Consider the following 25,391-nt stretch of genomic DNA (forward strand, 5'->3'; position numbering starts at 1 on the left):
AAAAAGCAGCCCTATAATAGCAAAAGACACACGGATTTACAAAAGTATAATTCACACAGAACCAAATAGAGCTTCAAAGACAGAACTTCAAAAATATGTATTTTTTAAAGAGCAAAACCAAGTTTGATCTTCAAAAACACTTCAGCAGTTTTTAAATTAACCATAAATTATTCCAAGATGATCCTTACCTTGTTTTAATATAGCATCAGGCTTTGGTGCAGTGTCACTAGTAATTTCATGGACATCCTTTCTTGGCACTGAAGTACTACATCATTTTTTTTTAATTTTAAAGAAAAAAAAAGCCACAAAAACACAACAGAGATTAAGAGTCCAATTACACACCACAGAAAGATACTGAAAATATGGAAACATTAACATTTACAATGAAAGTGACTGCACAGTGTTCCAATTCCCAAATAAAATGCTAGGCAGGATGTAAAATATGTAATCACCTACAGAATGACCCCTCCTTGAGAGATATTTTACGAGGTATTCTCAAATATCAAAGAGTCCCTGACTAAATGCAATAACGAAAATATTGATCCTGCTATCCAAAATAATAATAAATGAAAATATTTGGATAGCAGGATCAATCCAATAAAAAAGAAGTCAAATAGTAAGAATGTGCCATTGTCTTGGGATAATCACAAGAGATGACTAAATTTAAGACTGGAAGAAAATGTACTTGCTTATAATGTAAATGTTCTTTTAATAATTGTTTTTAAACTGTATTCTGGGCTCACAAGCAAACATCTAATATATAATTTAAGATCCTTCATGGAACTTCTCAACCATAGGGAGAGGGTCAGATACAAGCAATGGGGAGAGTTTCTATCATATATATGACATACACCTCCTATCTTACAATAATAAATCACTGATCTGCAACATTCAGCTCTTCTGCATTTGGCTTGTATCAATCTACAAAAGCCTGAAAACTATTCCAAATACATTTTTTAACCTGCCTATTTTTTTAATTTATTTTAAAAATTTCAAATACATACAAAAGGAGATAGAACAGTGCAATGAACCACCACATATCCACTACCCAACTACGATAATCATGAACTCATAGTCACTGTTTCATTTACATCCCTACCTACTTCCTCCCACCCCACATGTGGATTATTTTACAGCAAATCCCAGATACTGTATAATTTGATTTATGATATACTTCACTATGAAGCTTTAAAAGAAAATTCTTTTTAAAACTATAACAAATACCAGTACTACACATTTAAAAATTAACAATAATTTCTTTATATCATCAAACCATTATTCAATTTCTGTGTTCAAATTTCTGATTACCTCAGTTTTGTTAAAGTGGATTTCATAGATTGTTTTTAAAACTCACTTTTCAGAACCTGAAAACCCAAACACCAATCTTAAAACATGAGGATCCTTTTAAGGTACAGACATGGAATTAAGGCAAAGTATAAAATATATGACTCTTCTATTCGCACAATTCTTTAAAAAAAAAAATAGAAATTCGTAACTCAGTTCCAAAAGAGTTCTACAGGAAAAATCACTTGAACACCTAACATACGTTTATAATACTACTGCAGAAGTTGAATGTTATATAACAGCTATCAGTGTAACCATTAGACAGAACTAAAAATATTAGAGCCCAATTAAACATTCCAGAACAATAAACATAACAATAAATACAGCAATCAAATATTAGCTATAGTAGATATATCTAAATTTGCCTCAACAAATCACCAGGTACTATACAGGCAAATATTAACAAACTAGGCAATACTGAGAGTCTAGAAACTCTGGGAGTTTAGAAAAAAACAAAATGAACAAGGAAAGCAGACTGTAAGACCACTTAAATGATAATGTGAAAAACGATCATACTTTGAAACATTCTGTATGATGAAAAGTAAAAGCATAAGTCATTAGAAATAACTAATTTATCATTTACTATCCTAACTTGGAAAAACAGCGTGTTTTTCATCCCTAGTGAATCATACTTACAATTTGCCATCTTTGAAAGATCGAACAAGAATATTGTCTTTTTTCACAGCAATTTCATCACTACAATCAGGACAAACCACCTTTAAAAAAAAGTGTAAAACTATTAGAACTGAAAGCACATTTATAGATATTTACGTAAGTATCAACTATTTAAATCCTTTCAAAAAACAGTTTCAGCTTAAAGTTTAAAAACTAATTTTAGTCTGTAGGGTAAACAGCTACACACATGTGGGAATACACACAAGTAATTTTAAATTTACATCCTCTACCCTTCCAGCTCTCTGGATTCCCCACACTGTTTTTGGCACAGGCTTGTGTTGAAAGCAGAAACATGGCCATGCCTAGACGGATGCTGCGGACCAAGTTCTAGTCAGAAATAGAACGCCGGCATACAAGGGGAAAACGGAGGAAAAGCCTGAGCCTTAACAGAGGGTGTGCAGCATGGCCAGGGGAACAGCGGGAACCAAAACGGCAGCCAGAATCAGAAGCTCAATCAGAGCAGTCTCAATCTTTAAAAAGATATAGATGAGGTTCTACTTACTATTTACATTTAAACATATACAACGGGCACTAAAATTTCTTTCTTTTTTTAAGATTTTATTTATTTATTTGACAGAGAGAGGGACAGCCAGCGAGAGATGGAACACAAGCAGGGGGAGTGGGAGAGGAAGAAGCAGGCTCCTGGCGGAGGAGCCTGATGCGGGGCTTGATCCCAGAACGCTGGGATCACGCCCTGAGCCGAAGGCAGACGCTTAACGACTGCGCCACCCAGGCGCCCCTAAAATTTCTTCATAATACTACCTACTCTAAAAAGTAAACATTTTTAAAAGGACATGGAGGCTGAGTAGGACTGATCACTACCCAAGAGAGGACTTAGCTAGAGCCACCTCAGCTGCTATTTAAAGTGAGGTTAAAGCGGCCCTTCCCAAAGACTAATGCAAGACACCTATAAATTTTTAGTATTTTAATTCCAAGACAGCCCACTATGTATACCAAGAACAAGTTAACAGAACAGTTATATTTCTAAATGAAAAATGAGCTAAGTAAGTATGACAGGTTTGTTTTAAGGATGGGCTCATCGGCTCTGAAAAATGACGCAATGGTACAGAAAGGCACGTACTCTCTCTACAGGTCAGAAAGGAGCGAGAAACAGGTTAGTTTTAATTCAGTTTTTAAGAAGTTAGTTCACAGAACCGAGATGCCCTTCAACAGACGAATGGATTAAGAAGTTGTGGTCCAGGGGCGCCTGGGTGGCACAGCGGTTAAGCATCTGCCTTCGGCTCAAGGCGTGATCCCGGCGTTATGGGATCGAGCCCCACATCAGGCTCCTCCGCTATGAGCCTGCTTCTTCCTCTCCCACTCCCCCTGCTTGTGTTCCCTCTCTCTCTGGCTGTCTCTATCTCTGTCGAATAAATAAATAAAAAAATATTAAAAAAAAAAAAAAAGAAGTTGTGGTCCATATGTACAATGGAATATTACTCAGCTATCAGAAAGAACGAGTTCTCAACATTTGCTGCAACATGGACGGCACTGGAGGAGATAATGCTAAGTGAAATAAGTCAAGCAGAGAAAGACAATTATATGATTTCTCTCATCTATGGAACATAAGAACCAGGAAGATAGGTAGGGGAAGAAAGGGATAAAGAAAGGGGGGGGGTAATCAGAAGAGGGAATGAAACATGAGAGACTATGGACTCTGAGAAACAAACTGAGGGCTTCAGAGGGGAGGGGGGTGGGGGAATGGGATAGACTGGTGATGGGTAGTAAGGAGGGCACGTATTACATGGTGCACTGGGTGTTATACACAACTAATGAATCATCGAACTTTACATCAGAAACCAGGGATGTACTGTATGGTGACTAACATAATATAATAAAAAAAAACATTAAAAAAAAAAAAGAAGTTAGTTCACAGTTTCCATAACTGCAACTGCATTGCACTAGGCATTCTTTAAATGTTGATGGCATTCTGAACGAACTCCCTGATGAAAGAAGCCTTTTGTATGTTATTAGCATCAAGGGAAACTTCCCTGTCATTTCAAAAAAAGTCCTGAAGTAAATGTTTAGCATTTGCTCAGGGACTCCTCTTGTCACACTACAGATACTGACTGCCACCTAGAGGTACTGTACTAGATGCCAGAGAACAAGGGACCAGGACACTCACTGCTCCTCCCCACATGGAGTTTGCACCCTAGAGCCAGGAAGACAAGCACTGAACAAGTGAGAGCACGTGCATTTAACTGCTACTGTGTTAAGTCCTTATCTGGGTAGTCAGGGACTGCTTTCTTGAAGACACAACATTCAAGCTCAGCTTTCAAGATTGAGTAGGAATTGGCCTGACAAAGGATGTACATGGATGCACGTGTGTGTGGTCTAAGGGGTGCGCTGCAAGCACTGGAAACAAATAATGGGAAGGGCCAGAGACAGCAAAAGCACTGGAACCCGTCCCAGAGAGCAAAAGAAGATCAGTGTGCTAACTTTCTGCCTGGACTGATTAAGGGAGATAAGAAGGGTTCAGATTTTTCCAGTCTTTTAGGCCATGTTAATTCTTAGGATAAAATCTAAAATCCCTAAGGAAAGGCTCTGAAGCAGGATAATGTTATAATAGATCTGCCTTATAAAAATTACTTTGAAAAAATGAAAATAAAAATTTATTTGGGGGTGCCTGGCTGGCTCAGTCAGAAGAACATATGACCCTTAATCTAGGGGTCTTGAATTCAAGCCCCACGTGGGGGGGGGGCAGAGATAACTTAAATAAATAAAACTTTTTTAAAAAAAGAATAAAATAAAATAAAATAAGAATAAAAAAATTACTTTGGCTGTTATAAAGAAAATGGGCCAGAGAAGGGAGAGAGTTGAAAGAGACAAAGCCACCACAATCATCCAGGTAAGAGAGGTGGTGAGTCGGATGGAGAGTGGTGGCAATGACATATTAAAGGAAAGAGAATATTAGAGGTAATTACGGAAGTGAAGAGGTGAGTGAGCAGATGATACTCAGGTTTCTGTCTTGTGCAAATGATGTCATTCACTGTGAAAGGCAACACTGGAGGAGGGCCAAGTTTGGGAAGGAGGGAGGAGAGAATACGTTTAGTTTTAAACTTAAGTTTTGAGATGGCTGGAGGACATCCAAATGGAGATACTAAATAGACAGATACCAAAGTCCAGAGCTCAGAATGGAAGTCTGAACTGTAAGATATAAACTTGGGAGTCAACAGTCTAAATACTGGGGGCTTAAACTTGGGTCTAAAACTGTGAACAAAATCTACCTTTTTCTTTTTTTCTCATGGGGTTTGCAGTCCTCCACTCTACCAACTGAGCTATTGAAGGACTCTCACTTTCTCATGGGTTTCAAAAACTACACATATGGTAGCTTTGGCCAGTGCTGGTGGTGGTGTGTAAGTGGGTTTGCTTTCCATTCTGCCACAGGAACAATAATCCATACTTCACCCTGTTCACCCATGTGTGTGATTTTCTTGGTCCCTAAGGCATTTCAGTTTGTTAACACTGCAACTGATGCTATAAAAGGGGATGAGATCACCCTAAAGGGAATAGAGTGATATATTCTGAACCTTGCACAACAACATTTTTAGGTTGGTGAGAGGAGAAACACTGAAGGAAAATGGAAGACTGTGTAAGTCATGGAAGCTAAGATTTCCTCCTGTTAAAATAGGATAAATACCCCCCCCCCTTTTTTTTCAGTCTCAGGATTCAATGAGACTACTTATGTGAACCAGCTTCACACAGGGTCTAGCCATGGCAGGTGCTCAACACATGGGGGCTACTTACAGGTCCTAGGAGTACACAAGCGTTTCCTAACACAGTGATGTTACTAACACTTGTAAAATTTACTCAATTTATAAAAACTAATTTTAAACATTGAAACCCAAATACTATATGTGATTATGTCAAGACTGTTTGATCAAGAACACAAGTTCACACTCTAGTTGACAAAAATTATTCATCACTGTCCAAAAGATCTCTATTTGGGGGAGAGGATTACATATATGAATAATTCTAAGATTCTGTAAACAATACTGTGATGGTTCCTATACCAATTACTGACAATTCAACATCATAAACCCTTAAATATTTTTCTCATCATCAAGGAAACTATTTAGAAACTATGGGTGAGAGAATCTTAATACTGAATATACTAACAGTGAAAAATTAATATTCCTGTTATTTTAGAAAAAGACACACAAAACTTTTTTTTTTTTTTAAAGATTTCATTTATCCATTTGACAGAGATACAGACAGCCAGCGAGAGAGGGAACACAAGCAGGGGGAGGAGTGGGAGAGGAAGAAGCAGGCTCATAGCGGAGGAGCCCGATGTGGGGCTCGATCCCATAACGCCGGGATCATGCCCTGAGCCGAAGGCAGACGCTTAACCACTGTGCCACCCAGGTGCCCCCAAAATTTTTTAAAACAGGTTTTCGAAAGAAATTCTTACAAAGAAATCTTAGTGCTTTAGATCACATACACGGACACTTGAGTTTTCAGCTCACCATTAACCAAGTTACTTAACCTTTCCAATACTCAGTCTCTTGATTTCTAAGCGAGGATAAATAATATTACCTGCCTCATAGTCTTTGTAAAGGTCTTAACACAGTCCTTGCAGATAGCAGGCATCCAATAACTATTAGGATGGATAGATGGATATATGCAGAGGCACAAAAGTATCGTAAAGTATTATTTATTACAACAAATAATTGCCCTCTTTAGTTTTGATTTTAAGATACAATGTAAGTTTTAATTGTAAGAGCCAGCACTTATTGGGCAATTACTTTGTGCAAAACACTGAACTGATAAGCATTCAGGATAAAGAATACACATCATGTTCACCGAAAAGAACGATAAATAGACATCATTTGCAGATAACAGTAGAAAAAGAAAGATTCTCTTCTTCTGCACTCTATTGCATGATGAATTTAGGAGTTTTAAAAGTTTGCATTATGAATCTGTTACCCAAAATAAAGACAGCAGTATAACGAACTCCCACATACATACCCTCTAAAATTACCATAATTTTGCCTTTCTTGGATGACTTTAAGAGTTCTTGGTACTCAAAGACGATTTTGAAAGTAATCTTGGTGTAAACTAAATGATGTTAAAACCATTTCCCTACTCTATGAAAAACACTAGTAAGATTACTAGTTGTTTTCTTCATGAACCTAAATAGTTGAAATTAAACTTTTTTATACTGAAGTTACTCACCAATGCAGGAAACCATAGTGCTTTCTTTTTATCCAAACTAACGTAATCTACACATACAACTTTTCCTAGTAGTTCATCAATCTGTTTCCTATCATCCTCATCTTCATCACTGGAGGATGAAGAAGACTCTTCCTCTGGTCTAGGGAAAGAAAAAAATAAGATATTTCCATTTATCTTCACAAAGAATGAGCATACCAAATTGATAAATACAGGTATTCTAGAAATCTTATCCCATTTTCTAAAACCTACAGAACGGCAAGTTTATATTTTTAAGTAGTTTTCTAAATTTCTAAAGAATAAAAAAAAGGTTATCATTAGAAGAAAGCACATCATCTTCCTAAACATCCTTTGGGTTTATTTCATGCTACTTTAAAAGGTTAAGGGGGAAAAACAGAACAGAGTAACACTGGTCCCCAAATTCTCAAAGAGCTGAAGGTCCCATATGAAACACCCCAGTACTACACTAAAATATATTTAGATCCAACTCTCAGATTAAAGAAGTTCTAAAGATAGTAATTTTACACTCCCAGTTCAAAGCTAATTTTAAAAAGGGGAAGAAGATCTTTATTTATTGGGGGCTCAGGCTGGGGAGAGAAGACAATCTGATAAGAGATCACCAATGCTATCCTTAATATCAACTATACACAAACTAGGCATTGATAAAATGTACAGTACTGTTATTTTTTGTTATGTTAGAAATTCCTTTCAGTTTACATTGTATATTGGACTAATAAATTAGAAGGAAGTTCAGTGTCAGCAGAAAAAGGAACTATCTAAAGCCATCCACTTGTTGCTAGACAAAAGTAGAGCAAAAAGTAAAACGAAAAATGAAAAACAAACAATAATTCTACTTTGAATCTGGTTCCAAGAAAGCCCACAATCAGTGTTTAAGAAAACAAAGATTCTAACAATTGAGTGCTCAAAACGCCCAGAGCAAGCAAAAACACTAAGAAATGAATAGACTGCAATGTACGTTCTTTTTTACAAAATAAAATAGAAGAATGGTTAGTATTAATTACCTATGGGGATGAAAACATTTTTGAGATAGTTGTCAATGACCAATTTCACTGACAAAAAATGTAAACTGACAGATTATTTTAAAATCTTAAACATGATTTAACTATTTGGTTGAATGAGACAAATCTAATATACTCTAAATTTGTCTTGATGCCTTTCCAAAGGGATGGCAACATAATATCACTCTTTTATATATTTCAACATAATTATAAAAAAAGCAAAAACTACTATAATAATATTAACTATTTTAGAGTGATATGGGAAATATCACTATTTGATTTCAATGATCAAGTGACTTAAGAATTGTCCCCTGGTAAAAACAAAGCAAATATTCCACGTTTGCTGCTGAGAACTAGTGCATTTCAAATGGCACTTAAAGCAGTTTAAAGTAGGGACATAGAAAGGAAGTAGGAGGTAAAAAAAAACAATATGCCTTCATATTAGCAAAGCACAAAACCTCAAAAATAAGCACACAGCTTGGGATAGTAATGACAGACTTCCCAAGTGTGAGTTCTAATTGATTAGAAGTGTTTCTCAAGGGCAATGACTTTTATCTCATCGCTTTCTAATGACTATAGAAGACAACCAACCTTAAAACCATAATTACTGCTTTTTCAAAGCAGTTATAAAAAACTTATTCAGCTAGGATTTAATGGACACCCTTTATGTCATTATCATTTGCTAGACAAAAGTCCCAATATCACGAATAACACATATCAAATCCGTAAAACATAGAGAGAGAAAACTGGGCTTTATTTGCCTAACAAAGTCATCTGCATCTTCATGAAAATTCTCATTTCTTTCTTAAGACTTCAGTGTGAAGACTTCAGACATAAGAAAGTGACGTATAAAAAAAAAAGTGACCGCCTACATGAAACACCTATCCATCTTTCATATTAAATGTCCAAGTTCCACTCTAAAACCACTGCCCATTTATGGACTAGATTTCCTGCCGCCCCCGCCCCCGCAGACTTTGTTGCAAGAGGGCTCATTTCTCTCTCCTGTATCAATTTTTCTGCCTCTACTACGTTGAGTCCCATCAGTATACTGTTATTTCCATCAATATGTATTATTTCTCCCACTTAAAAAAAGAATCCCCTGATCTCACCTTCCCCACCAGCTGCAACCACCTCATTTCTCTACTCCCATTTGCAGTCAAACAGCTTGGAATGCTCAACTACTCGACATCTGGAAACCCTCTGACTCCTCTAAGTCTCTGTTCAAATGTCATTTCAATTAGGTGATCCTGACCATCTCATTCAAATTTACAACCTGCCTGCCCCAATCTCTCCTCTTTTATTCTTTACCCACAGCATTTACAAATCCATCATATAATATAATCTACTTAGTTCTTTCTTATGTTTTCTCTTTATTGCCGATCTCCCCTATATGAGAGAATATAAGCTCCAAGAGCAGAGATTTTATCAATGCCTGTTTTATTCACTGATATGTCCCAAGTACCTGAACAGTGCTTGGCACAAGCATAGATATTCAATAAATATTTGTTGAGTAAATAAATGAACTGAATAGATTTCTTTCTTTCTACTACGGTATTTCTAATTTTATTTTTCCTGAAATCACAGAATGTATACAAGCAGTATAATGTACACAACCAGTATAAACCACACCATTATATATACCTAAGACTCCTTTAACTCTTCCTCTTGGAGGAGTTCAGCCAGGAAATAATTTACACAAGACACTCAATGAACTGGTTAACTAAAATAAATGAGAATCAAAAATATTTTAAGGGGCGCCCGGGTGGCTCAGTTGGTTAACCATCTGCCTTTGGCTCAGGTCATGATCCCAGGGTCCTGGAATCCAGCCCCACTTTGAGCTCCCTGCTCAGTGGGGAGTCTGCTTCTCCTTCTCCCTCTGCCCCTCCCCCTGCTTGTGCGTTCACGTGCTTTCTTTCTCTCAAATAAATAGAATAAAATTTAAGAATAAAAAATAATTTAAAAAACTATTTTAAGGGAACAAATACAGAGCAAGCAGAGAGCCTGCTTTGGTTTTATTCCCCTCTGACATCGTTGCTTCTTTGGTGGTAAGGTAGTATTTGCTTACAGAGCCAGAACAAAATAATGCACGGTCTTTGTGACATAACATTTGATGCCACCACTGGAAACAAAGCTAACTACATGGAAATGTTTACCACCACAGACTAATAGCTAATTATTTAAAGCTGATCTCACATCACTATTAATTGTAAATTAATTGTGAATTAAGAAAGAAGAAATTTAGACATGTGCCAAAGAACAGCAGATGACAAGATACAAACAGAAAACTGACTTCAATGATCCTTATGATTTCAGGCAAGTAACTCAAATTTTGCAGACTAAATTAAAAACCTGTATTAGTCAGTATTAGGAAGTCTAACAACGTACAGCTCCTTAGAGATTAAAACATACAGAACATATGGACAGGTATATACTTACCAATAAAAGGGTTTTATTTTTTTTCCCAATTTTTAATCAAGAAGGAAACTAGAATCAAATTCTCGTATCAAAATAAAAGAGCAAATAATTAAAAAAAACTTCTAGAATTAGATAGTGGTACTGGTTACGCAATCTGTAAATACACTAAAAACACTGCACACTGTACACTTTACAAGGGTGAATTTTGGCATGTTAATTATATCTCAAGGAAAAATAATTTTTAAACATCTGCAGACCTATAAACACCACGTACACATCACTACTTTATTGGGTAAACTTTAGTACTGTCAATGGGTAAAATCCCTGCCCATAAATAATCTCTATCAAGAACAATTATAAGCTTTCTTATGATTTATTCTTTTTCTGAAGGAGAAAAAAAAATAACAGCAAGCAGACTGATTCCTACTGTAGCAGCTGCATATACACTTTTGCCAGGTTACTGGAAAACACTTTTGATGGGAGAGGGTACACAAACGTTTCCATAATTTCAGGTATTCTATTCTTTGGGCAGAATCAAACAAAACATCTGTATACAATGGCTAAATTATAAGGGCAAAATTCAATCAACTTATACATTGATTAAATGATCAATAACTTGCTTTAAAAAACTAAAATAGAGAATGATCTTTAGAAATTCTTGACTATATTAGAATTAACTAATTAAAGGTAGAATAAATAAAACTCAATTGAAGGAAGGTGTCAAAGATAATCAATTTTGGAATAGATGGAGGCAGATTAACTGGTATGTGAATTAACAGTTGTTAAAAGAAAATAAAGGTAGTGAAATACTCATTAACAACAGATCTGGGGAATCCTGGGAAGAGATAACCTTATTTATCTTTATATAAAACTAAATTTTAAATGACAATCAGAAAATCAAAATGAAGACTTTTTTTAGTTGAGTAATGGAAGAGGAAATGAAGGTCAGATAAATGACCTTAAGGTCCAGGTCTAAGATTTTGTTGTAGAAAATCACTCAGAAAGGGAAGAAAGAACTTTGAGGAACTATAATTAAGGAGAAGGGAATTTCCAACTGTGGTACTTGCCTGTAGTGCCTACATATCATGGCGTTAAGTGCTAAGCAAGAACACTGTAACATCTCTTGACAATGAGAATGACCACCAACCACAGTGAGGGGGAAGGAACAGCAAGCAAAACAAGATTACAGATGAGCAGGGCTTCGTTTCCTACAATAGTTAATTCTCAACCTCTGGTCTGCCTTCTTACTTTGCACATATGTGATACAATCCCAACAGTAAATCTTTCATTATACACAGAGATTCTCAACAGGAAAATTACTAACTTAGAATGTTTGCTGGAGTCTTTAGAAAGTAAAGATCAACTTACTCAGTGACAACCGCATGCTTTAATCTCATCTTCAAGAAAGGGAGACCTCAGCTAATAGATTTTTTAATACATCTTAAATCCGGGTCATTTTTGAAGATCACTCTAGGCAATACTCTATAAATTATCTTACTTTAAATTTATTTTTACACATGTAGATGACAGTTGAAGAAAGATAAAATATGTCTAAATATGATGCAATATTTTTCAAAATTCTTTAAAAAGAATTTTTGATAGATACAAAACCGTTTTTCCTACAATATGTATATAATATAAAATAATACGGAAATGTTGCTTTAAAAAATTCAAATAATATAGCCAAAAACAGTTCCACTTATCAGACATAAACACTGTAAGCAGAATTTTTACATACTCACATATAAACACATTTTTATGAAGTCATGTCACACTGATATTTCATGAAAATTTTTGCATTCAATACATGATGGTTGGTATCTAGTATTTACACAGTGCTTCCTTTATAAACACTTTAAGGATATGAATTCATTTAATCTTTGCAACAATTCTGAGAGATAGGTAATACTATTATCTCAATTTTACAGATGAGAAAATTGAGGCATGAAGACTAAGTAATTTGCCCAAGGTTATATAGCAAGGAAGTGGCAGAGACAGTTACTCACAACCAAGGCCACCTGGCTCCACAGTTCATACTCTTAACAATCAAGCCACACTGCCACTCTCGAAAGCTAGAGAAGTAGAAATCTTCGCTAATGAAATAATTTTACATTAAATACACCCCACCTCACTATTCTGACATCACCGATCATAATTAGAAGTTGACTACAGAACTATGGAAGACTCTAATGAGCAATGGTAGGTAAAATTTTAATACGCAATTGAAGTCATTAATTTTCAAAGAGACATCTAAAGGTTTATCTTGTAAGTGCTTCAGTGAATATTCTATGGCAATAAAATATCCCTCTGGAAAAACTGATAACATTATTAGATCACAGTAACATCAAATAATCACAACAGGATTCTTTCATATGAATAATGCTATCATACATTTTTCATTTATTTTTCTTTCTGGATAGAACAAGTCATTTGCAGAAGAGTAAATAATAGTTATACCCTGAATACCCTAAAGAAAATCAAGTCATCAGCAAGCTAAATCACAAGTGAGAGAAATTATTCACTTAGTAATTAATTGAAAAACATCCTCTAAAAACTTCAGAGCGTAAAGAAAAAAAAAATGCATGGTCTGAATCACAAGTATAGTTGGAAAATACTAACATCAAATATTTTTTCAATGCAAGGATTAGTCTTTTAATTTCCTCCCTCAAATGAGTCATTATTTATTTACTGTTAGAACTAATGTAGAAAGTAATTGTACTCTATCTAAATAAGAGTCAATCAGTTGAATGGGAAAAGGCCCATGAAGCACGGGTGAGTTCAAGTACTGGTCCTTTCCTTCCTGTGTTCCTTGGATTACTTACTGTCTCTGAGCCCAATTTCCCCAATTTTTAATATGGGTAAGAATAATACCTATCTTCAGGAGTTTGCTCTAAGGCTGAAAGTAAGCAATATGAGAGATAGTGCTTACCCAATTTCTATCTCCAAAGCTCGATCACAATTAGATTTAATACAGGATTCTAAATACTGAATGAAAGCACTCACTTACGCTAACGATTTCAATAATTCAACTCAACATTTATTTTTAACAGCCACTCTGACAATATTTGGGCTTAGACACGTTAAAATTTTTTCAATTTTATCCAAGTGAAATGTTCAAAATTATTTTTAAAATAACCTCCAATGGAATAAATTAAAAACCCATCCCCTTCTCCTGCTCCTATGGAGGCAACTATGTTTTTAACTATTTCATCTGTTTATTAATAGTTACTACCTTATCTCTAAATGATACTCTTATACTGATTTATACATTGTAGACATTATTCTATTGACTTCCTATTGTTAGTAGGACTTAATTTTATATTTAAGCCACCTCCTCTCCCTCCATCCTAGTAAGGTTTCCTTTCTGATGTAATTTTCGAGAGCAGTTACCTAATGCCTATGCTACTTTTTCTCTATTTGTTATCATCATATCTTTAATTTCCCCCAACGTTCCATTATATTAGGTAATTGAGTCCACCTTTTTAATAGAGACTTCCATTCCTCCATTCTGCATTCTATTGACTACCAGCATCTAGTATTACTACGGAGAAATCTGATACCATTCTGCTTCCCAGTCCTTCGCAATAAATTATTTTTCTTTCTGAAACTGTTAGAAAATTGTTTCTTTATCTCTGATGAACCTTTGATCCTGTGATCCTTTTTAATTTAGAGCCTTTTGGAGCCTAAGCATGGCCCATTAAAAGTAATCTGTTAAATAGGCAGAATATATGTCACAACTGTTAGGCATAAAAATAAGTAAGGTAATTTCTTCAAGGAGATTAAGATTATTAGGAAGAAAACAAATACTACAATGACAATAACAGGTGAAATACTGTTTTTGACATTAAATAAATGCAAAGAATTTAGAGGGTTCAGAGGAAAGAAAACAGGTCTGTTTTCAAGGAAAGAGTAGGGAGACACAAAACAGTTCACAAAAAGGTGGGAGAATTTCTGTTGGAGATTGAATGAGTGAGACAATGACATGGAAGGGTGGCATTTCAGAAAGGAAAAAAAGAGCATGAATAAAAGCATGGTATCAGGAAAACAAGGATGTTTTCAGCGAAGGTTGACTGGTTCCATTCTGACTACAGCAGTAAGATACACGTAAGGAGAAATGGCAGGTAGATACACAACCGTTAAGGGTGGCTGAGCATGGAGAATCTCAAGCACCCGTGCTAAGGAGTCTGAAATTACTATGAGATCCAGTTAGCATTTTGCAAAGTACAATTTCAAATTAGTAACTCTTAAAACAATACTAGAAGGAGAAATGAATTCAGGTTCAACTAACAGTTATGAAAATGGACTTACATATGATTAGATCTTCTTCCTCTATTTGTTTTCTTCCCTATGACAGGAGTGCCAAAATGTTCAGGGTTGGTGAGTGGGAGCTGGTCTAATGTCTGTGGGTAAGAACATAAACCCATCAAAGTTACAACGTAGCAAGTTCTTCTTCCTTTTTAAACCAAATTTAAAAATATGCTTAGATTTGAAGATTAAAAACTGCCCCCAAGGAAGACTAAAATACAACTTTCCTAAGGATAGACAACTGTCATTTCAAAGATATAAGAATAAAGAGGAATGAACCCCTTATGGGGGGGGGGAGTGAGAAGAAATTAAGTTGTTCCTTCTTCATGGTTTCATTATCTGTTTGAAGGCTGACAGACTCCTAAGAATGATTAAAATATAAAACAAAACACAGCTCAGTAGAAAACAGACTGGAGAGATAAGAAATCTGTATGTAAGGACCTAGCACCTGAATTGGGGCCAATTGCAAATCAAATTTTTCTTTGTTCAAAGGGAATCGTAATCCATAATATAGAATTCTTAATAAGTAACAAACAAAATTATCCCCCCAAAAAAGCATCAACTGTTTGAAAAATGGCTTTTGATAGGATATATTATTACTTTGCAAACAGTTTCTACAATAAACCTTTTTTAAAGAAAATGTAAAAATTGACTTTTCTACATTTAATTTTCCCTTCCTTTTTAATATGCGGCATCCAATATGGTGCTTGGTATGAAGATAATGATCAATAACTAAACATTTTTTGTTGTCAATTGACAGTTCATGTCAAATCCTTTATCCCTCACCCCATCCTAAAATAATGATTGTTGGTTAAGAGCAGAATGAAGAAAAAGGGATCCTGGAATGATTCCCTTCCTTTCTCAATATCAGATACTTCTTAGATTTTTCTTGCCATTATTTCCTGAAAAGGTTTCTATAATTAAAAAGTTAGGGTCTCAATCTGAAACCACTATCCCAAATAACTGAATTCTCTGAATATCAATTCTCATAATCCTACTTTTTCTGCATTTTTAAGATCTTCTGCACAGTTGCTATTCCTTTCATCCCTCCAACAGAACCTCTGCTATTACAGATAATTTCATGAATACCAGGGGAACTAAAGACCCCACAAAAACTGTTTAAGCATGGAAGGGAGGGTAAGAAACTACTTATGATAAAGACTTCTCAAAGTTACAAGCCAGGGTGTTATAGGAAAGGGTATATATCAATTTAGATTAAAAAAAATTAGATTATCTAAATATAAACTGTTAATATTTAAAAGGAAATTTTTAACTTTTATTTTTACAACAGATAATTTTGTTGAAACAATGAGGAACTAAAATGTAAAAGGGGAAGCATATTAATAATCTATGCTGCATAACTTACTAGAATATATGTAAGTGTACTTGAGGTACATAGATCTATGTATCCAACAACAAAGAATAATGATATAGGTAAGAGGTACTACCCATAAAACATAAAGATCAATTCCTTCAGAAGACAGATAAAAACTATTAACTTTTATAAGGCCTAAAATCTAATCTTTCAAATTTAGCTTAAGTCAGGCATTTAAAAGGTGTTTGGGGGGCGCCTAAGTAGCTCAGTCAGTTAACCATACAATTTCAGCTCAGGTCATGATCTCGGGGTCCTGGGATCGAGCCCCATGTCTGGCTCCACACTCTGCAGGGAGTCTGCTTGAGGATTCTTTCTCTCCCTCTTCCTCTGTTCCCTCCTCCCCACCTCAAATAAATAAATAATAAAAAAAAATTGGAGGCAAAAGTTGGTCCAAATACAATAATATGCCAAACAAAACCTCTTTAAAAGTCACTTGTCAGGGGTGCCTGGGTATCTCAGCTGGTTAAGTGTCTGCCTTCGGCTCAGGTCAGGATCCCAGGGTTCTGGAATTGAGCCCTACATCGGGCTCCCTGCTCAGCGGGAAGTCTATTTGTCCCTCTCCCTCTGCCTCTCACCCCTGTTCATGCTCTCTCCCCCTCGCTCTGCTCGCTCTCTCTCTCAAATAAATAAATAAAATCTTAAAAAAAAAAAAAAGTCACTTGTCACTAACTCCTAATTATGCTTCCCAAGAGCAAAAAATTTCAAAGTACTGTATTTGGTAAACAGAAAATTAATTAATTTGAATTCACCTTCTGTCAAGCTAAAAGAAGGATTAAATACCCCACCTCACTCCCCTAAAATTAAGGTTGCTCTTGTGAAAGCAGAGACTTCTATTAAGTACTATGATTTCTATTCTAAGCAACTAGTAGTCACCAGTTACAGGAAAGAAAATATCTAGGATTTCTGATCTCTCTCCTATATAATAGTTAGAACAGTAAGAAGCCATATCTCTGTCCCCAGCCTCAAACCATGTCCAGGAAAGTAGGAACACCTTTATTCTGAGTGAGAGAAAAGACTGAGGGGAGGGTAGAATTTGTCTCATCAAATCCTAAAGAGCAAAAAGCAGAGACTCCTGGCTATCCTGAAGGCTAAAAGAAAATTCCATAAGCCTAGGGGTAACATGTCTAAGTCCCCACTTCCTAAATGGGCTATAGGAAATATGGAGCTGAGATTTTATCTAACTTTCCTTTAGAGTTTTCAACTGCACGTAGTAAATGCACAGTGAATACCAGCTGATGAAACTACTTCCCAATAATATGCTCTGCAGAAATGCCCCAACTCCCAGGGCAGTGGCAACACCTCACTAAGCCGGTTCGGGCTAGACCCAGAGACATTAGTGCTGGAATTCAGACTGATGGAAGTGCTGTTGTTATCTCTTATCATGGAAATCTTAAATTTAAGTCTCTAAATAGGTAGCTTATTAATGGAATTAGTGACCCCAAACACTGCCAGTCTGATGTGGCTTTTTGCTCAAAGACCAAGTTATTACTGATAATAACAATGGTCTGAGTAATTTTTCAACAAATTAAAAATGTTTTTTGAAAATATCAAAAATATCAAATAAAGGGAAGGAATACACAGATGGCAGGTTAAATACATTCCTGGCCAGCCTATCACAGAACTCAGTACATTTATAATCTTAAAATATTTGATTGTTTGATTAATGCTTTTTCTCCTCCAACAGATGGTAAGTTACTCAAGGATAAATCCCACGTCTACTTGACTTATCCTTGTGTCTCCAATACCTAACAGGTGCTATACCTGGCTTATGAGAATGGGATACAGAAACAATACACCAGTATTCTAAGAACCCTCTAGCAAAACATAAAGTCTAACACATATAGACACACACAGTTAAAGTGGTCTGCCTTAAAGGTGAGAAAGGATACACTGCGCTACTCGCTTATACTATTTTCAGCCTTTACACTACAACTGTCTTATGAACTACACAATTCTCCTGAAAACAAACAAACAAAAAAAAGTATTTTAGATATTTCTCTGGATTAAATAAATAAGGCACATGCCTTCCTTCACTAAGCAGATGAAAAATCAAGTCTTTAAGACCCCATATTCACTCACTGACCTACTATAACTGTACACATGTTCTAAGGGAAATGAAATTATTTCTAAGAATTATATAAATTTAGGAGTGCCTGGCTGGCTCAGTTGGAAAAGCATGCGACTCTTGTTCTCAGGGTTGTGAGTTTGAGCCCCACACTGGGTGAAGAGATTACTTAAATAAATAAGACATTAAAAAAATTACATAAACTTATAAAGAATTGTTACTGTAACAGTGCAAAAAGCCAAATTCACTGCAATTCTAAAGCTGTATGTATTTCCTATATTTAAACCTTCACAATTAATTCAACAAATATTTACTGAAGGCTCTTGTACAGAAAATTGCCGGGAAATATGGCTATTACCCGCAATACAGCTTAAAATCTTACAGGGAAAATACAAAAAGAAATAAAAAAAGACCACCAAATAAGAATAAGAGAAGTGCCAAAGGATCAAAGGATAAAGGATTCAAATCTGGTTAGAAAGCTCATGAAAGACATCATGGAGGAGCATTAAGAGGAGCAGTCAGTACTCAGAAGAAACCAAGAAAAGAATATGAATCATAATCTGAGAATACCAAGTAGTCTTATAAGACAGAAGTACAGGGAAATGGGGCACCTGGCTGGCTCAGTTGGAAGAGCATTTGACTCCTGACATCGGGTTGTGAGTTCGAGCCCCATGTTGAGTGTAGAGATTACTTAAATAAAAACTTTAAAAAAAGGAAAAGAAAAAATAGGTACAAGGAAATGTTACAATATGAGACTGAAAAAATAGGCCAGAATCATAATACACAGAACCTGTCCCAAATTCTGAACTGGAATAGGAATTCAATTATTTAAGGGAAAGGAAAATATTTTCAAAACAAGAAGAACATAAAGTTCAATTAGTTGAATAAATAATATAAAAATGTCCCTAAAGAAACACTGTTCTAAATAGTGACAAGAAAAAAAGTAATCATGGTTTGGCCACACTGTGCATTAAGATTTATAGGCTGGACTATATGATAGAATATAACACTTTAACAATATGTCCATTTTTAAAATTCTGGATTGCAAGCTACTGATTTACAAAACTTTGTGAACCCTCCCTCCATTCTTAGTAACTTAACACCTTTCAATTTCTAGAGCATGGCTTTGGTACTAGAAAATACTGGTTTGAGAACCAGCTCTGACCATCAGTTTCACCATCTGTAAATTTAAGATAATAATGCTATCTACTTCATAGTGTTATGAATGTGATGACGTAGGTAAAGCAGTGAGCAAAGTCCCTGGCAAATATAAGCCCTTCATTTATTCATCTGACTACCACGTATTCAGTTCCTACTCTATGCCAGGCACTGTTGAAGGAACTGGGAATGAGCAGTGAAGAAGACATATAAAATCCCTGCCCTTGTGACACATTCTAGCAAGGAAGGCAGACAATAAAAAAATAACTAAGCACATACACATATCCTGATGTAGAAAATGACACAAGCTATGAAGAAACTTCAGTCAACCTACAAGGATGAAGAGGATGGCAGGGACTAGTTTAGAAAGGGCAGTCAAGCAAGGCATCTTTGAGGAGGGGCTATAATGTCAGCAGCAGCATATTAGTAGTTAGGGACTGCTTATAGTATCCACACATCCTTTAATGATGAGGGGGTTAAGGTGGTTCGAAATCGAGCATCTCTTTTCTACATTTAAAATTAGAGTCTACATAAAAGTTGCCTAAAGATAATAGTTAAGCAAGATCCCTGAATTTTCATTGTGGACAAATACTAAAATATTCTTAGGGGAAAAAAGTATATATCACCTGGTACACAAACACAAGGACTTAAACTAAGAATTCACAGATTACATGATAATGGTATTAATGGAGTTCCCTGATTAACAAGTTGCTTGAGTTGAGAAAGAAAAATATGTGCCCCCTAATACAAAATATGAAGACACAGTCATTCATTAAATGATTACTTACTTCACTTTCAGCAAAATGCCTCTCTCCCTTCAAGCACAGTGAAGATCGTCTCAGTGTCTTCTCATCTCCATCATCAAAAACTATGAGGGGAGGTAAAATTGGAAACTACTGAAGGATTTTTCAAAGATTAACAAGATAATATAAATTATCATTTAATTTTCTGAGTGCAAACAGAGCTACTGTTTCAGAAGGTTACATTTGAAATTCAGTTCACATTTTATGTTTTCTGACAACTTCAAACACAGAATATGTTTTCCAATTTCTAGCAATAAAGAAATAATATACCTGAAATGAAAACATCTTCCCTGACCCAGAAAACAGAACAAAACAAAACAAAACAAAAAAAAAAGAAGTTAGCATTTTAGGAAGAAACGAGTTAAATGCTAATTAACCCTTCTCAACATGGTAAAGGAAAGACAAGTTTTCCAGCCGGTAAATAATGACAGATTTACCAAAAAACCAAAAAGAATACAAATTTATATATTCAGACTGTCCCTAAAAAATTACTCTGCTTTTCTTTTACTCTTTAAAGCAGGGTTTCTAAACCTGAGCAATACTAACATTTCAGGGCAGATAATTCTTTGTCATTAGCAGCTTCCCTGGCCTCTAGCCACTAGATGCCACTAGTGGCTCCCCATTTGTGACAAACAAAAATCTCTACAGACATTGCCAAGTGCTTCCTTGGTGACAAATTTGTTCCCCATTGAAAACTACTTATTTAAAGTACTAAAATGTCCCAGCAAATTTACAGTAAGTTTATGCATACACAGAATATATGTATATTTTATATCATAATTTTAGCATATACTTACATTCCTCACAAATCATGGGGAAAAAATACCTCTATTCTAAATAAAGTTACCAAGCCTTGATTTTAGAAATAGCAATTTCTACCTAAGTAACAAAATTAGGCTCTTATATATTAAGTGAAACTTTATGTGAGACTGGATAAATAACTTTTAGCACAATTTTTTAATGTTGTAACTAAAATATTCAATGATAAAAACGCCACATTTATGAGACTGACTGCCGTACATAATTACCATCTAGAGTTACTGCACAGAACATGCTCACAGTCCTGTCACCTACAAAAAGTCAAATTGCCCTGACTCAAATTAAAATTTCCCCTCCCTTCACCAAGCTTTTTCTCATTCCACAAAAATATAAACAAAACTCAACTATACTGTTTCAAAGGTCCATCAAATTTTGACAACATCAAAGACATTTTAACTAGGTGTTTACTCTCACCTATGAGGTCATTAAAGAGTAAGAATTATTCCCATTCAATAAATAAATGCCAGGATAATTGGCTATTGATGGGGGGGGAATATGACATTCCAGAATGTGCCAAAAAAAAACAACAACTGTAGACGAAACAAACAGCTATTTACAAAACAAAAATAAAACTATAAATTGAAGAATAAACCGGAAAATAAATTTGTAACACTGATGGAAGGAAGCCCTTTTAAACAAGATACAAAACTAAAACTACAAAGGAAAAGGTGACCACAGGAAAAACTGACAATATGAAAAACTGATAGCAGAAATAAAAGTAAATAGGAGAAAAATACTTGCAACTAAGGTAGTCAAGGGTTAAAATTTAGAATATACAAGATCTCATGCCCTAAAAATAAGAAAATGTAACCATCCCAACAGGACAAGGGGGAGGCTGGGAAGACACTGTAAGATGGTAATTCAAAAGGGGCACCTGGGTGGCTCAGTCAGTTAAGCCTCCAACTCCTAGTTTCAGCTCAGGTCATGATCTCATGGATCTTAAGATCAAGCCCCATGTCCAGCTCTGCACTCAGCAGGAAGTCTGCTTGAGATCCTCTCCCTCCGCCCCTCCCCCCACATGAGCCCTTTCTCTCTCTCTCTAAAATAAATAAGTCTTAAAAAAAAAAAAGATGGAGGGGTGCCTGGGTGGCTCAGTTGGCTAAGCGTCTGCCTTCAGCTCAGGTCATGATCTCCAGGGTCCTGGAATAGAGCCCCACATTGGGCTTCCTACTCAACGGAGAGTCTCCTCTCTCTCTCTTTCTCTCTCTCTCTCTCTCCCCTCCTCTCTCTCCCTCTGCCCTTCCCCACTGCTTGTTCTCTCTCTCTCTCTCAAATAAATAAATCTTTAAAAAATATAAATAAATAAATAAATAAATAAATAAATAAATAAATAAATGAAAAGATGGTCATTTGAAAGAGAGAAAATACAAATGAAATGATGTTCCTTTCAATAAACATATGAAAAAATGTTCAATCTCACTAGTAATCACAGGAGGGGAGTATTAAAACAAAACTGAGATACTACTTTGTATCCAGATGGGCAAACATTTTTACAGTTGACTTACATCAATTTTTACCTGGGCTGGGAAAACGAATGCACTCATACACAGTCCATGGAAGTGTAAATGAATACCGTCTTCTAGAAAGGCAGTTCTCACTACCTAAGTTTTAAAGTACACCTCACTTCACTATGCCTGGTCCTCAATGTACACACACACCAGGGAAATACAAGAATAATGTACATGTACAAGACATTCACTCCAGCATTTATTGTAATGACGAGAAAACTGGCAACATCATCAGTAAAAGAAAATAAATTATGGTACATCAAATATTATGAAACATACTACTATAATTAAAAGAAATTTCTCTGTTGCACAACAACATGAATATACTTAACACTACTGAAATGTACACTTAACAGTTAAGATAGAAAAAATTTCTCTAAGATATACTTTGAAGTGAAAAAAGCTACATTCAACTGTCTAATTAGTAATACACTAATTTGAAATTACATTTTATGCACATACTTATGAAATAAAAAATTTAAAGACCTGGAAAGATTAAAAACACATTAATAGTGAAACAAAAACAAAAACATTAATAGTAATAATATCTATAGCATTAAGGGAAGAACTAAATCAAAGAAATTTTGATTTGTATTATCTTTGAAAATACATTTTTAAAAGATTTATTCCCTTACCTACAGTGTACCAACTTGCATCTGTTAATTTATTGATAACAGCTTCCTGATATGCACCATCAAGATTCTTCACTTCCACAATAGCTCCGACCTATTTTTAAGAAGTCAGAAAAACTTTTAGAAGGTAAATAAACAAAACAAAAACTAGCTTCTTTTTTTTTTTAACTGAGTGTATGGTGGCGAAGAATTTAAAAAACTACTGACTTGATTTGTCTTAAGGCGCCAGCAGTTTTACCTACCACTGTTTTTGTACCATCAGTGAAAATGTCAACATAGTAAAAAAGGTAAATAATATCTAAGTAGTTATGCCTTACAACCTCCCTGAAAGGGGTCTTGGGAGCCCCCAAAGGTCCTTGGACTATGCTTTAAGAATCACAATCTCTGAAGTTGACTATCCTTGCTTCATATTAGCACTCCTTCAAAGAGGCTGGGGAAAGGTAGAAACAGTTAAGAAAGAGCTTTGACATTATCATTTAAAATATTTTCCATCTAATCAAGAAAATTCAGATAATTACATTTATATGGTCTTTACAACTACCTCAAACTAAGAAGCTTCTGCACAGTGAAGGAAATCATCAACAAAATGAAAAGGGAACCTACTGAGTGGGAGAAAATATTTGCAAATCATATATCTGATAAGGGGTTAATTATCCAATATAGATAGAGAGAACTCATATAACTCAATAGCAAAAAAACAAACAATCCGATTAGAAAATGGGTAGAGGATCTGAACAGACAGTTTTCCAAAAACACACACGTGGCCAACAGGTACATATAAAGATGCCCAACATCACTAATCGTCAGGGAAATGAAATCAAAACCATAATGTCCATTCTCACACCTGTTAGAATGGCTATTATCAAAAAGACAACAAAAAGCAAGTGTTAGCAAGGATATGGAAAAAAGGGAACCCTTGTGCACTGTTGGTGGGAATATAAAATGAATTGGTACAGCCACTACACTAAACAGTATGGAGGTATTTAAATTAAAAATAGAACTATGACCCAGCATTCCCACCACTGGGCACCTATCCAAAGAAAATGAAAACATTAATTCGAAAAGGTACCAGCACCCTCATGTTCACTGCAGCTTTATTTACAACAGCCAAGATACAGAAACAACCAAAGTACCCACTGGTGGATGCATGAATACAGGGGGGGGAAAAATACACACACACACACACACACACACACACACACACTATTCAGCCATTAAAAGGAAGGAAATCTTGCCATTTGCGACAACATGGATGGACTCTGAGGACATTATGCTAAGTGAAATAAGTCAGATAAAGACAAGTATCATATGATACCACTTATATGTGGAATCTAACAAACAAAATAAACAAATGAACAGAAGTTCATAGACAAAGAGAACAGACTGCTCATTGCCAGAGGGTGGGAAGGGAGTGGGGAGTAGGCAAAATGGGTAAAAGTGGTCAAAAGGTACAAACTTCCAATTACAAAATAAATTAAGTCCTAGGGATGTAATGTACAGACAGCATGATTACCTTAGTCGATAATACCACATAGCATATTTGAAAGTTGCTAAGAGAGTAAATCTTAAAAGTCTCTATCATAAGCACACACAAAAAAAAGTTTAACTATGTATGGTGATGGATGTAATGATTTATTGTATTGATCAAACATCGAATCATTATGTTATACACCCAAAACTAATAAAATATTATATGTCAATCATACCCCAATAAAAATAAAATATAAGTGCATGGTCTTTATGGTGATAATAAAACATAAACTTGTTCAGAGAGAGACTATTAGCCCCACACAATGTCCAAAATGGGAAAGGAAACTCTGGAAAAATAACAGAGCTTTTATTAAATGACTACAGTCAATAAATACATGGTATCATTTTTTTATTTAATAAGTGGTCTAGTTATTACATTTCATGTGAAACCATTAGAAAACATACTAAGATCAAATGACCATCACTTTTCGTAGGTTTATTTCCTCTAAGTGAAAAATTTATCCAGATGCTGACACTTTCTATCCCAGGTAACAGAAAGCTATGAAGTATATTAGGGAAAGATTTAAAATCTATACACACACACACACACACACACACACACACACACACA

The 25,391-nt window shown here is 35.3% G+C and overlaps 1 protein-coding gene across 9 annotated transcripts in view; it reads right to left on the minus strand.

Annotated features, from left to right (window-relative positions):
- ARID4B (AT-rich interaction domain 4B) overlaps positions 1–25,391 on the minus strand; it is a 149,438-nt gene that overhangs the window by 54,556 nt on the left and 69,491 nt on the right. For all 9 annotated transcript variants that reach the window (XR_005833235.1, XM_040624350.1, XM_040624349.1 and 6 more), the window contains exons 5-10: positions 23,294–23,384; positions 20,317–20,396; positions 14,934–15,025; positions 7,195–7,333; positions 1,981–2,060; positions 189–265 (exon numbers count right to left, since the gene is read on the minus strand). Coding sequence is in view for 8 of the 9 variants with exons in the window: in XM_040624350.1 (XP_040480284.1) it covers positions 189–265; positions 1,981–2,060; positions 7,195–7,333; positions 14,934–15,025; positions 20,317–20,396; positions 23,294–23,384 (559 nt within the window). In the remaining variant the exon portion in view is untranslated. The remainder of the gene's footprint in view (positions 1–188; positions 266–1,980; positions 2,061–7,194; positions 7,334–14,933; positions 15,026–20,316; positions 20,397–23,293; positions 23,385–25,391) is intronic.

This window comes from Ursus maritimus, unplaced genomic scaffold, assembly GCF_017311325.1.
Source record: "Ursus maritimus isolate PB19 unplaced genomic scaffold, ASM1731132v1 scaffold_7, whole genome shotgun sequence".
In the NCBI taxonomy this organism is placed as follows: domain Eukaryota; kingdom Metazoa; phylum Chordata; class Mammalia; order Carnivora; family Ursidae; genus Ursus; species Ursus maritimus.